At 42.5% G+C, this 15,353-nt stretch overlaps 1 protein-coding gene across 2 annotated transcripts in view; it reads left to right on the top strand.

Annotated features, from left to right (window-relative positions):
* Positions 1–2,151: 2,151 nt before the first annotated feature.
* BAG6 (BAG cochaperone 6) overlaps positions 2,152–15,353 on the top strand; it is a 30,215-nt gene continuing 17,013 nt past the window's right edge. Inside the window, exons 1-9 of one of the 2 annotated variants that reach the window (XM_063431445.1) lie at positions 2,152–2,269; positions 7,506–7,591; positions 9,014–9,131; positions 9,258–9,439; positions 9,705–9,764; positions 10,688–10,744; positions 11,929–12,003; positions 14,833–14,957; positions 15,068–15,194. In XM_063431445.1, coding sequence (XP_063287515.1) covers positions 7,514–7,591; positions 9,014–9,131; positions 9,258–9,439; positions 9,705–9,764; positions 10,688–10,744; positions 11,929–12,003; positions 14,833–14,957; positions 15,068–15,194 — 822 coding nt within the window. In that variant the 5' untranslated portion in view covers positions 2,152–2,269; positions 7,506–7,513. The remainder of the gene's footprint in view (positions 2,270–7,505; positions 7,592–9,013; positions 9,132–9,257; positions 9,440–9,704; positions 9,765–10,687; positions 10,745–11,928; positions 12,004–14,832; positions 14,958–15,067; positions 15,195–15,353) is intronic. The other variant, XM_063431446.1, reaches the window with a different exon arrangement.

Raw genomic sequence — 15,353 nt, 5'->3', positions numbered from 1 at the left:
CTCCCCTTAGTGTGACACATAATCCCATTATGCATACAGTTTAAAATATACTTTTTACACAACTTTCATAACTTTAAAACCATACACCACATTCACACAAAATTACATATCCACAATCAATCCATTCAGGGGAACAACATATTAAAAAATGGCATGAATCCGACCAGGGGTTCAAAAGTTACTAAAAGTATCTTTTGTCCCTTACTAGCCGCATGGCAAACCGGTTTAGCCAGGTTTTACAGAGGCCTCTATCCTGGAGACAATGGGGGGAAGTAATCCAATTATCCAGGGCTAGAAGCAGACTCCATTAACCACATGGTTACAGAAAGACAGTAAAACACTTTAAAATACATAAAGTTACTTTTTTATACATAACACACAGACCTTTCACATATCCCCAGATAGCTGGGATCTGAGCGCACAAAACTATCGAATAGCGCGCAGATCCTATTCACACAGTACAATTGCCATGGAGCTAAAGTCTTTCCCATAGTCTTTCATTATATGAATAGGCTCCATGGTATAGCTATCTGGGTTAACACATTCACATAAAGTCTGGTCCATAGTCCAAAGGCAAGAGGCGGGCAAGCAGCCCCCTCCAAGGACACGTGGCGAGGCCGGTTTCGCCACATAAGGGCTGTGCTATATCCTCTATATAAGGACTGTGCTATATCCTCTATATAAGGACTGTGCTATATATAAGGGCTGTGCTGTATCCTCTATATTAGGGCTGTGCTATATCCTCTATATAAGGGCTGTGCTATATATAAGGGCAGTGCTGTATCCTCTATATAAGGGCTGTGCTATATACTCTATATAAGGGCTGTGCTATATCCTCTATATAAGGGCAGTGCTATATATAAGGGCTGTGATATATCCTCTATATAAGGGCAGTGCTGTATCCTCTATATAAGGGCTGTGCTATATCCTCTATATAAGGGCAGTGCTGTATCCTCTATATAAGGGCTGTGCTGTATCCTCTATATAAGGGCTGTGATATATAAGGGCTGTGCTATGTATAAGGACTGTGCTATATATAAGGGCTGTGCTATATCCTCTATATAAGGGCTGTGCTATATATAAGGGCTGTGCTATATCCTCTATATAAGGGCTGTGTTTATATCCTCTATATAAGGGCTGTGCTATATATAAGGGCTGTGCTATATGTAAGGGCTGTGCTATATCGTCTATATAAGGGCTGTGTTTATATCCTCTATATAAGGACTGTGCTATATATAAGGGCTGTGCTATATCCTCTATATAAGGGCTGTGCTATATATAAGGGCTGTGTTATATCCTCTATATAAGGACTGTGCTATATCCTCTATATAAGGGCTGTGCTATATCCTCTATATAAGGGTTGTGCTATATCCTCTATATAAGGGCTGTGCTATATATAAGGGCTGTGCTATATCCTCTATATAAGGGCTGTGCTATATATAAGGGCTGTGCTATATCCTCTATATAAGGGCTGTGCTATATCCTCTATATAAGGACTGTGTTATATATAAGGGCTGTGCTATATCCTCTATATAAGGGCTGTGCTATATATAAGGGCTGTGTTATATCCTCTATATAAGGACTGTGCTATATCCTCTATATAAGGGCTGTGCTATATATAAGGGCTGTGCTATATCCTCTATATAAGGGCTGTGCTATATATAAGGGCTGTGCTATATCCTCTATATAAGGGCTGTGCTATATCCTCTATATAAGGGCTGTGCTATATATAAGGGCTGTGCTATATCCTCTATATAAGGGCTGTGCTATATATAAGGGCTGTGCTATATCCTCTATATAAGGGCTGTGCTATATATAAGGGCTGTGCTATATCCTCTATATAAGGGCTGTGCTATATATAAGGACTGTGCTATATCCTCTATATAAGGGCTGTGCTATATATAAGGGCTGTGCTATATCCTCTATATAAGGGCTGTGCTATGTATAAGGGCTGTGCTATATCCTCTATATAAGGACTGTGCTATATATAAGGGCTGTGCTATAGTACCCAATGTCACTCAGGGAGTTAAGCCCCGCCCTCCTGTCAGTGTGTGGGCGGAGTCTGAGCCTTGCCAGTGTTTCACACAGGAAATATAGGCGATAGGATGCCCCACCTGCCAAACTTAGGAGGAAGTGACGTGTTGGCGGTTGACCCGGAGGCGGAAGTCGCTCAGAGAACCCGGAAGCGGACCGGCTGCTGCTGCTGTCTGAGTTGCAGCATTTCTTGGTTGTCGGTGTCTCTGGTTGCCAAGGGAACCGGGGATTTAAGGTATGTACCCGGCATGGGGAGAGGCAGGTGGCCGAGCAGGTCTGACATCACCCTGAGCGGGGACCCGGGGGGCCCCCATCACACAGACCGGCCGTCACATGGCAGAGAGGCAGGGGCCCTGAGCGGGGACCTGGGGGGCCCCCATCACACAGACCGGCCGTCACATGGCAGAGAGGCAGGGGCCCTGAGCGGGGACCCGGGGGGCCCCATCACACAGACCGGCCGTCACATGGCAGAGAGGCAGGGGCCGTGAGCGGGGACCCGGGGGGCCCCATCACACAGACCGGCCGTCACATGGCAGAGAGGCAGGGGCCGTGAGCGGGGACCCGGGGGGGGGGGGGGCGCCATCACACAGACCGGCCGGTCAGAGAGGCAGGGAGAGAGACAGCCGGTCATTACATTAATACAGATAGATAACCCGGCCTGGCACTCACTGTGACCATAATGGGCCGGGAGCATTGAGATCAGTGACAGCCCCAGCCAGGCCAACATGTAAATATTATAATAATGGGTAATTATCTACCATGGGATACTATGGGTCGGGATCGTGATGATCTGTAACAGCTGGAGAGCCCCAGCCAGGCCAATACTGGGATAGTCATGTAAATATTATAATAATGGGTAATTATCTACCATGGGATACTATGGGTCGGGATCATGGAGATCTGTGACAGCTGGAGAGCCCCAGCCAGGCCAACACTGGGATAGTCATGTAAATATTATAATAATGGGTAATTATCTACCATGGGATACTATGGGTCGGGATCGTGATGATCTGTAACAGCTGGAGAGCCCCAGCCAGGCCAATACTGGGATAGTCATGTAAATATTATAATAATGGGTAATTATCTACCATGGGATACTATGGGTTGGGATCATGGAGATCTGTGACAGCTGGAGAGCCCCAGCCAGGCCAACACTGGGATAGTCATGTAAATATTATAATAATGGGTAATTATCTACCATGGGATACTATAAGTCGGGATCATGGAGATCCGTGACAGTTGGAGAGCCCCAGCCAGGCCAACACTGGGATAGTCATGTAAATATTATAATAATGGGTAATTATCTACCATGGGATACTATGGGTCGGGATCATGGTGATCTGTGACAGCTGGAGAGCCCCAGCCAGGCCAACACTGGGATAGTCATGTAAATATTATAATAATGGGTAATTATCTACCATGGGATACTATGGGTCGGGATCATGGTGATCTGTGACAGCTGGAGAGCCCCAGCCAGGCCAACACTGGGGGTAGTCATGTAAATATTATAATAATGATAATTATCTACCATGGGATACTATGGGTCGGGATCATAGTGATCTGTGACAGATGGAGAGCCCCAGCCAGGCCAACACTGGAATAGCCATGTAAATATTATAATAATGGGTAATTATCTACCATGGGATACTATGGGTTGGGATCGTGGTGATCTGTGACAGCTGGAGAGCCCCAGTCAGACCAACACTGGGATAGTCATGTAAATATTATAATAATGGGTAATTATCTACCATGGGATACTATGGGTCGGGATCGTGGTGATCTGTGACAGCTGGAGAGCCCCAGTCAGACCAACACTGGGATAGTCATGTAAATATTATAATAATGGGTAATTATCTACCATGGGATACTATGGGTCGGGATCGTGATGATCTGTAACAGCTGGAGAGCCCCAGCCAGGCCAATACTGGGATAGTCATGTAAATATTATAATAATGGGTAATTATCTACCATGGGATACTATGGGTTGGGATCATGGAGATCTGTGACAGCTGGAGAGCCCCAGCCAGGCCAACACTGGGATAGTCATGTAAATATTATAATAATGGGTAATTATCTACCATGGGATACTATAAGTCGGGATCATGGAGATCCGTGACAGTTGGAGAGCCCCAGCCAGGCCAACACTGGGATAGTCATGTAAATATTATAATAATGGGTAATTATCTACCATGGGATACTATGGGTCGGGATCATGGTGATCTGTGACAGCTGGAGAGCCCCAGCCAGGCCAACACTGGGATAGTCATGTAAATATTATAATAATGGGTAATTATCTACCATGGGATACTATGGGTCGGGATCATGGTGATCTGTGACAGCTGGAGAGCCCCAGCCAGGCCAACACTGGGGGTAGTCATGTAAATATTATAATAATGATAATTATCTACCATGGGATACTATGGGTCGGGATCATAGTGATCTGTGACAGATGGAGAGCCCCAGCCAGGCCAACACTGGAATAGCCATGTAAATATTATAATAATGGGTAATTATCTACCATGGGATACTATGGGTTGGGATCGTGGTGATCTGTGACAGCTGGAGAGCCCCAGTCAGACCAACACTGGGATAGTCATGTAAATATTATAATAATGGGTAATTATCTACCATGGGATACTATGGGTTGGGATCGTGATGATCTGTGACAGCTGGAGAGCCCCAGTCAGACCAACACTGGGGTAGTCATGTAAATATTATAATAATGGGTAATTATCTACCATGGGATACTATGGGTTGGGATCGTGGTGATCTGTGACAGCTGGAGAGCCCCAGTCAGACCAACACTGGGATAGCCATGTAAATATTATAATAATGGGTAATTATCTACCATGGGATACTATGGGCCAGGATCTGTGACAGCTGGAGAGCCCCAGTCAGACCAACACTGGGATAGTCATGTAAATATTATAATAATGGGTAATTATCTACCATGGGATACTATGGAGTGGGAAAAGAAAGAGAACCTACATACAGAACATATTTTGTACAAGGAAAAGGTGCAAATACATCCCGTAGATTGCCATCATTGAATACAGCCGTCTACACCTGTGCCCTAGTGGTATTTATGTGACTGAACTATTGTGCTGTGGTGGGTATGGCTAGGATTGGCGTATTCGCCATGTTTTTCAGGGCACAGATTGACAGGCAATAAAAATATATGCAGTATAAAGAATTCAGATGCTACAATTTGTATATAAGTCATGAATTCTTCTTATTCATTAATGAGTTTTGCCACGTCTGAAGATATAGTACAGATAGAGATATCAAAGGAAGCGTTTTTTACCCAGATTTTGCAGTTTAGTTCTCTGTTCTTTTATGTTGTAGTCATTCAGGACAAATGAAACATTTAGAAATATAGAAACATATTAAATATTTTGGATATCCAGTAGGACAAAACAAAATATAGGTTACAATTCGTTTTCTATAAAGTGGCTCTATTTAAGTTTAGTATGACAGGCGCATGTTAAAGGAGAGCTGTCACTTCTAGGGAAATTCTACCCCTGTGATGATGTTTCCTTGAAATGTATATTAAATATTTGGAAGAAGTGACCCTGAAATTCAGTCCAGGCAAGACCAGGACACACAGTGAATATGAGGAGAACAGAAACTGTGCTTCTTGTGCTTTTCTTACCCCAAGTATGATCATAAAAGGGCGACATCTATAAAAATGATTTGCGTTGGTCAAGATCAAGTTGCCTCGTTCCAGAAAAGAGATAAATACATTAGTGGATACCTAAATTTTTATTAGATTTTTAACCAACAGATATTCCCTATATATTCGTTATAATTCAAGATAATATTAAAAAGCCTGGAAGGTTGGGGACTGGATTATGGCTTCCCTCGACTACACTGGGGCTAACACAATAGTTTCCCCATTCTAATCCAAGTTCATCTCCTGCCCAGGCCTCTTAGAGAGGAATAGGCTGTGTCTTACCATGCTTAAGGAGCTTACTCATGTATTTCATACAGGCCCTGCGACTACATACATATAGAGTGCTTTTCTAGCATTTATATCTATTTCTTACCTTGGTTCGCTCGTGTGGTCTATGTGTGATTGTGTAAAGTTCTACTGCTTTACGTTTATTTTCTTTATTCTTCAAACATTCTCTTACATCTCAAGTTTTTATGCATGCATGTGTGTCCTCATGATGTATATGAGAATGTGTTACACTATTCTGATTTATCTCTTGTGATATGAGAAATAAAAATAAAAAAACCAAAGCAAGCAGTGGAATGTAACATCAGTATGCAAAAGGTGTTTTTTATTTTATATATATAATCATTTATATAGTGCCAAAATGATGCAGTGGGGATACACAGCATCAAATAATGGGCAGACAAAAAAAAAGTAAAGTAAAAAGTTGACAGACACAAGCCCTGCTCAAACTAGCTTACAATGTATATGCAAGCATGGAGAGAGAGAATTACTCAGGAGGGGTAAAGTGGCTTACACACTTATCTGCAAGATTTTCTTTCTGTTTGTAGATTGTCTCTTCCAGGGGGAGATAATTATACACATGCACGTATAGTTGCTGAGGCCAAACTGAAATTTATGAGAAGAAAAACAAATCTGTAACCAGAGTTTGCGATAAATTGATTCACAGGAAGTTAACATTAAAGGGACACTATTGGCACCCAGACCACTTCAGCTCAATGAAGTGGTCTGGGTGCCAGGTCCCCCAGGTTTGAACCCTTCAGATATAAACATAGCAGTTCCATAGAAACTGCTATGTTAACATTAGGGGTTAATCCAGCCTCTAGTGGCTGTCTTCCTGACAGCCACTAGAGACGCTTCTGCGACGCTCGATGCGAAAATCTCATCCAGCACGCAGAACGTCCATAGGAAAGCATTGAGAAATGCTTTCCTATGGACTGTTTGAATGCCCGTGCGGCACTTGTCGCGCATGCGGCTCCACTCAGGAGCTGATGTCAATGGGGGAGGAGAGGTCACCAGGGCCGAGGGAGCCAGGCGTTGAATTAAAGTACGGTAACTGAAGAGGTTTGGGGCGGGGGAGTCCTAAGGATGCTATAGTGTCAGGAAAACAAGTTAGTTTTCCTGACACTATAGTGATTCTTTAAAGGGACACTATAGGCATTAAACCAACTTTAGCCTAATGATGCAGTTTTGGTGTATAGATCATGCCCCTGCAGTCTTGCTTCTTAATTCTCTGCTAATTGTTTATGCAGCCCTAGTCCCACCTCTGAATGTGGCTCACACAGTCTTCCTAAAAACTTCCAGTAATACAGAAGGTCAAGGCAACTGAATGAGTAATAGATTTTTCAAATAAAAACTGTAGCAAATGACTGTTCATAAACATATGTTGTAAAAGTGAACTGCCACAGCTGTTTGCAAAATAACAGTTTGCTGTGCTCAGTGTGGTGTACTTATTCTGCCTTTGAATGTCTGGAAATAACCCTGTTATCTTCTGGTCTTACAAATAATGTTCCAGGGTGCAATATGGCAGCCAATGAGAAAATGGAGGTGACCGTGAAAACTCTGGATTCACAGAGCCGAACATTCACAGTGGAAGAAGAGGTATGGATGGGTTGTGTTTGCATGTCGCGGTGAATGTATGCACTGTGTGACGCTGTTACCTAGCAATGTTTGACGCATGGGTACTTTATTTTCATACAAACCCAAATTATGTATGTGACATTAACGTTGCAAGCTTTTGTTTGATTGGAATGTTGGCTCACTGTCCGGTTCATTAAAGGGACGTTATAGTCACCAGAACAACTATAGCTTAAAGGGACTCTCCAGTGCCAGGAAAACAAACCCATATTCCTGGCACTGCAGGATCCTGCAGTGCCCTCCTCCCTCCCACCCCCCATCCCATGTTGCTGAAGGGGTTAAAACACCTTCAGTGACTTACCTGAATCCAGCGCCGATGTCCCTTGTCACTGGGTCAGGCTCCACCAATGTTCCTTCCTCACCGACGTCAGCCGGTGGGGGAGACCTAACGCGCATGCGCGGCAATGGCCGCGCTCATTAGATCTCCCATAGGAAAGCATTATTCAGTGATTTCCTATGGGGATTCTGGTGATGCTGGAGGTCCTCATTTATAGCGTGAGGACATCCAGCGTAGTTTAAAACACTTTTCGTGTTCTAAGAAGCCGGCAGTCCCTCAAGTGGCTGTCTGATAGACAGCCACTAGAGGAGGACTTAACCCTGCAAGGTAATTATTGCAGTTTGTGAAAGCAGTTTGTGATATAATGCCACCACTGGCCGTGTTATTAGCCAGCTCGGAACCAGGGTTCCAAGCTGGATAATGTTAATTCTCTTTTATCGTATGTCCTCAGCACACACAGCCAATGCTAGCACACCCCTTGTCTTTAGTATTTTACATTTATTCTGTGCTATTGTTGACAGGGTCAGAGATCATTTCTATATTTTATGTCCATGTGTTTTATAATTGTAAAAAAAATTGTGTTTTCTGAAAGTGAAGAATATTTTTAATATAGAATTTATACAATGTAGAAATACTCGCTGTTTGTGGTGAGTTAATATTGCTTTCTGACAGGAGTGGAGTATATAAATGGTGGGTGGTTGTGTGTTTTTGGGAAATGCTGTTTTTTATTTAAGGTAACAGGTTAGTAGATGGTATGGTGCAATGTGTGGAAGGCTGTTATTACTATGTGGTTGTGGTGTATCAATGGTATGCAGTAGTTGTGTGTTTTTGAGGAGTTTTACTGCGGTGTGGTAACAGTGTGGCGTATCAATGGTATGCACTAGTTGTGTGTTTTTGAGGAGTTTGCTACTGCGGTGTGGTAACAGTGTGGCGTATCAATGGTATGCAGTAGTTGTGTGTTTTTGGGGAAATTATTATTGCCGTGTAGTGTATCAATGATATGGTGTTGTCGAGGAAAGGCTACTATTGCCATTTGGTAGGTGTGTGCGTATATATGGGCCTGAGCCTAATTGCCACAGAATGGACTGTAATAGATGTTCTTCTTCTAGATCACTGTAAAAGAGTTTAAAGATCACATATCCTCTGCGGTTGGAATTCCTGCAGAGAAACAGCGGCTCATATATCAGGGTCGAGTATTACAGGAAGACAAGAAACTGAAAGAATACAGTAAGTATCTATTGAGATCTAAAGCACATATTCCGGAGTATCTATTGAGATATATAATATTTTATTTGCAGTTTAATTTTTTATCTTTATTTGTCTTTTACTGATCCGTCTCTTTCACTCCTGCAGATGTAGCTGGGAAAGTGATTCATCTTGTAGAACGAGCCCCTCCTCAAACCCAGCCTGCTGCAGGGGGGCCAACTCCCTCTTCCAGTACCTCCACTGGCAGTACCACAGCAAGTGGCCCAGGAGCCACCGGTACCGAGAGAAATGGGAACAGCTATGTGATGGTGGGGACCTTTAACTTACCGGTGAGTGTTTCATATTCAAAGAGCTATAATCGTGACGATAGGGAAACAAAATACTCTCCGCTGTGTAATAAAATGATAAAATATGGTGGTATTTATTCACTGAATAGCACATTATAATGAATTTAAAACCGTTCCAAAATTTTGGAAAAAGTTAAAATAACTAGTTTTGAAAAAATCTCCAAACCTATTATAGAAATCTCCCTTAGAAGAACAGTCTGTTTTTATTTATGATGTAGATTGGACATTCTGTTTTGTGTCCTTACAGCATGTAATGTCAGGCCTTGGTGAGGCTACTAGAGGTGCTCGCGTGTCTTCAGTTGCTGGAGTAAGTATGTTTGATGCCGTTATTTAAAGAGGCAGGAATACAATTTGTCTTTTTTTTGGGTGTGTAGGTTACAAGCTCAGTGTGAAGATCATCCAGGCAGGGTATGCAGTATTTAGCTGATTAGTTCATTGTATCCCCTGCCAATATGAGTTTGCATGTGGTTTATCCTCTTCAAGGGACATTTAGCATTTGTTTTAGCTGTGCTGCCTTTTCCTTATAATTTAATTATGTTGAATAGTGCTGATCCTTAGTTTTATTTTGTAAAAATGTTTTTCTGTATCTCGTACTCTGGTGACTTCACCTTTTCCGTTCTCTGTCTAATGTCCAGTTTTTCGGTTTATTACCTAATCTCACACTTTGCCTGTAAATTATACATGTTGTGGGTTTACTGTTCATCAATCATATCAGAATGATGTGTAAGGGATGCCCCCACAGTGACAATTGACAATACTGCTTCTTGATCTCCGTGTTGTGTATTATGACTGAGGTCTTTACACGTGTGTTGTTTATTTTAATATCTGAGTTGTATAACTTTCATCCTTTGGTGTTATTTATGCCTGATGCACTGCATTCATTTGGAGATACATGTGCATGCAGTTTCTGAGATCCCTTCTCCTATCCCACTCTCATTGTATGTTTATTACAATTATGGAATATTGCTCTGATTTTTACTGTTTGCTGTGCCTTCCTTCCCTCTCTATCTGCATCCTACACCTCTGCTTTCATTGTCTCCTCCTTCCTGCTTCACATATTTTTCCTTAATCTATGCCTTTTTCTTAATGCTGAATGCTCCCAAATGTTTTCGCACACCCTTTCCGTTTTACACCACTGATTTTTCTTCCAAACTCTTATTTATTTTCTGTTATCCTTCTTGCCTTTCTCTCTCTCTCTCTCTCTCTCTCTACTCTTCTTCTCTTGCTCAGAATGATGGCTCCTCTCTCGATGTCCACATAAACCTGGATCAACAGCTCCTGGGCCAGGTACAGGAAAGCAATAAGTCAGGTGTTAGGCTTGGAGAAACAGCAGTAATATCAAATTGTGCCCCTTGTATGAACAAGTGCTGTTATCTCATGTGCCCGCTGATTCTATCACCTGGCACACAGTTCCCCATATGACTTAAGCCTAAAACGAGCACCTGTCTTTTGTCACTCACATGCATGTGTTTTACTGCATGGTGCCAACCATTGGTTATTTGAGGCATGCATGCCAAGCCAATGTAAGTTTCTAACTATGTGCTCCGATTTCTTAAATGCTCACATACTTGGAGTATTACAACATAAGAAGCCTGGCTGTGTTTTATGCACAGACTAATAATGGCTTCTGTTGGCATCACAAAACAGGACAATTTGTTTAAAACATTTTTAATTCCAAATTAACTTCCTCGATCAAACAAGATTTGAGGAGCGTTCTAAAGAACATCCACTTAGCTTCAGCCTTATATTTGTGACCTGACTAATAGGAGTATTGGTTGATGATGTAAAATTAATAAAATGAATAAAATACTGTTTATTGTGACCTGGGAATGGCAATTGCCAAATCCAATTATCCAGAAACACTATTAATCAGAAATCTTGTTTGTTGAGCTAGTCGTGGGTTATTTGGAAGGGTTTAATTGTTATCCCTGAAGCCCACCTGATCAGGGCAATCCTTGTATAAAGGAGCTGGAAATCTAACACACTTTTCTCGCTTTTTCCTCCTCCTTTTCTACCTTCTATCTCCTTTCTTTCTCTCTTTCTCTCTCTTTCTTTCTTTCTTGCTCTCTCTCTATCTCGTGTGCGCTCTCCCTCTCTCCCCTTTTTTATTTCCAATCTACTTCACCAACCTTTCTGATAATCACCTTCTCCATCATGCGCCACAATTCATTTGATTTTTGTTTTATCTCATGGTGCTTCTTCTTTCTTTTGGTTATTATCATTCATAATTTCTGATTCATCTCTCTTCTACTAAACTCAAACGTGGATCCTTCTTTTTCCCGTTTGTCCATTTACATCTCCTCACTCTTGCACGTTTTTTCTTTTCCCTTCCAATGTGCATTTCACTTTTTTTTTGGTCCATCTGTCTTTGTCTCCTTTTCTTGCTAACTTACCCTCTATCTCCTCTCCTTTCTACATCCCTTTCGCCTCTCTCTTGCTCTCTGTCTGTCTGTCTGTGCCCCTATATGCAGAGCGAGTCCCGTATCCGTCTTTTTCTGGCTCAACATATGTTGCAAGATATACAGAGGCTGTTGGATCGTCTGGAGGTAAGAACAGGGATTGTGCATGTAATTGGAAGGTGGGGGTGGCTACCAATACATTCTCTGTATGTACATGTTATGATTGGTCTGTTGTTGTGTGTTAAATGTCATGGTTGGGAGCAGGTGGAGTGGCAGTTTTAAAGGTTCACTCTGATCACAATAATAACCAAGGATTGAGAGACCGCTGCACACAGCCAGTTCATAAACCTGTGAACCAGGAGGTGAATATGGTTTTGTCAGCTACAGTAGGGCATCTGCTAGATTATGGATTTCCACTATTCAGATGTGATGAGCGGAACTGTGTCTTGGGGCTTAAGCACATTTCCCATAAAACCGTGATAAATGGGTGGAATCGTGATAAATGGGTGGAATCGTGATAAATGGGTGGAATCGTGATAAATGGGTGGAATCGTGATAAATGGGTGGAATCGTGATAAATGGGTGGAATCTAAATAAAAACCAATGAAAGGCTCCTAATTGATTGGGCCTCTGCTTGATCTGAAAGCTGAGTTTTGTGCTTTAAATGGGAACTTTAATACTTCCCTTTTAATATCTGTACTGATTGTACGTGTAATGGATGGCGATGTGGCAATGGTAATATCTGTACTGTCCTTTAATGGATGGGGGTGTGGCAATTGTAATATCTGTACTGTCCTTTAATGGATGGGGGTGTGGCAATGGTAATATCTGTACTGTCCTTTAATGGATGGGGGTGTGGCAATGGTAATATCTGCTGGTGTGTAATGGATGGGGGTGTGGCAATGGTAATATCTGCTGTCGTGTACTGGATGGGGGAGTGGCAATGGTAATGAATGGGGAAGTGGCAATGGTAATAACTGTTCTGTTGTGTAATGGATGGGGGTGTGGCAATGGTAATAACTGTTCTGTTGTGTAATGGATGGGGGTGTGGCAATGGTAATATCTGTGCTGTCCTGTAATGGATGGGGAAGTGGCAATGGTAATATCTGCTGTCGTGTAATGGATGGGGAAGTACCAATGGTAATATCTGTGCTCTCGTCTAATGGATGGGGAAGTGGCAATGGTAATGTCTGTGCTCTCGTGTAATGGATGGGGGTGTGGCAATGGTAATATCTGCTGGTGTGTAATGGATGGGGGTGTGGCAATGGTAATATCTGCTGGTGTGTAATGGATGAGGGAGTGGAAATGGTAATATCTGTGCTGTCATTTGATGAATGGGGAAGTGGCAATGGTAATATGTGTGCTGTCCTGTAATGGATGGGGATGTGGCAATGGTAATATCTGTACTGTCCTGTAATGGATGGGGAAGTGGCAATGGTAATATCTGTACTGTCCTGTAATGGATGGGGGTGTGGCAATGGTAATATCTGTGCTGTCCTGTAATGGATGGGGAAGTGGCAATGGTAATATCTGTGCTGTCCTGTAATGGATGGGGAAGTGGCAATGGTAATATCTGTGCTGTCGTGTAATGAATGGGGAAGTGGCAATGGTAACATCTGCTCTCGTGTAATGAATGGGGAAGTGGCAATGGTAACATCTGCTCTCGTGTAATGAATGGGGAAGTGGCAATGGTAATATCTGCTGTCGTGTAATGAATGGGGAAGTGGCAATGGTAATATCTGTGCTGTCGTGCACTGGATGGGGGAGTGGCAATGGTAATGAATGGGGAAGTGGCAATGGTAATAACTGTTCTGTTGTGTAATGGATGGGGGTGTGGCAATGGTAATATCTGTGCTGTCCTGTAATGGATAGGGGTGTGGCAATGGTAATATCTGTGCTGTACTGTCCTGTAATGGATGGGGGTGTGGCAATGGTAATATCTGCTGGTGTGTAATGGATGGGGGTGTGGCAATGGTAATATCTGTGCTGTCATGTGATGAATGGGGAAGTGGCAATGGTAATATCTGTGCTCTCGTGTAATGGATGGGGGTGTGGCAATGGTAATATCTGTGCTCTCGTGTAATGAATGGGGAAGTGGCAATGGTAATATCTGTGCTCTCGTGTAATGGATGGGGAAGTGGCAATGGTAATATCTGTGCTGTCGTGTAATGAATGGGGAAGTGGCAATGGTAATATCTGTGCTGTCGTGTAATGGATGGGGAAGTGGCAATGGTAATATCTGTGCTGTCGTGTAATGAATGGGGAAGTGGCAATGGTAATATCTGTGCTGTCGTGTAATGAATGGGGAAGTGGCAATGTTAATATCTGTGCTGTCGTGTAATGAATGGGGAAGTGGCAATGTTAATATCTGTGCTGTCGTGTAATGGATGGGGAAGTGGCAATGTTAATATCTGTGCTGTCGTGTAATGAATGGGGAAGTGGCAATGTTAATATCTGTGCTGTCGTGTAATGAATGGGGAAGTGGCAATGTTAATATCTGTGCTGTCGTGTAATGGATGGGGAAGTGGCAATGTTAATATCTGTGCTGTCGTGTAATGAATGGGGAAGTGGCAATGTTAATATCTGTGCTGTCGTGTAATGAATGGGGAAGTGGCAATGTTAATATCTGTGCTGTCGTGTAATGAATGGGGAAGTGGCAATGTTAATATCTGTGCTGTCGTGTAATGGATGGGGAAGTGGCAATGTTAATATCTGTGCTGTCGTGTAATGAATGGGGAAGTGGCAATGTTAATATCTGTGCTGTCGTGTAATGAATGGGGAAGTGGCAATGGTAATATCTGCTGTTTTGTAATGGATAGGGTTTTGGCAATGGTAATATCTGTGCTGTCGTTTAATGGATCTGGTGTGCTGGGCACTATTGCTGATTATATTGTGTATATGCATGTTTCCAGAATAAACTTGCTTGTTTAAAGTATCAAAGGGCTAGGCCTAATATACTAAATGTGTTCATTTCAGGGGAACGCTAGTACAGAGCAGCCCGCTGAGCCCATGGATACAGCTGCTCCTGTAGGGGAGTCCCCTGCTCCAAGCGCTCCTAGTGCAGAGGCACAAACTGGTCAACCTGGTGCAACACCTGCCAGGTAAACCCCATATTGTCAGTTACTTACCTGTATCTGTATTACCATCTGCCTTTACTGTGTTTTCTTCTCCTTGAGCCACCACTTATGATGATTCTCACTTCCTCTGACAGTCACCCTTCCCCCTTGGAATATTCAGAGGTCCTTCAGTCTCTTTCTCGAGTAGAAGAACGTCTGGCCCCTTTCATGCAGCGTTATAGGGAAATAATCAGCAATGCTACCTCTTCCACCTATGAAAACGTGAGTTCACTTTTTTTAATTATTTTCCCCTTTTTCAAGGAGCTTACTTGTTTTGTGTGTGTGTGTGTGTGTATTTACATTTATTTATATATATATATATATATATATATATATATATATATATATATATATTATAAAACAAAGTGTACTTAAATAAGC

This window comes from Pelobates fuscus, chromosome 9 (assembly GCF_036172605.1).
Source record: "Pelobates fuscus isolate aPelFus1 chromosome 9, aPelFus1.pri, whole genome shotgun sequence".
NCBI classification, from domain to species: domain Eukaryota; kingdom Metazoa; phylum Chordata; class Amphibia; order Anura; family Pelobatidae; genus Pelobates; species Pelobates fuscus.
Note: the sequence above shows the minus strand (reverse complement) of the source record. Positions and strands in the feature narration are given on the sequence as shown.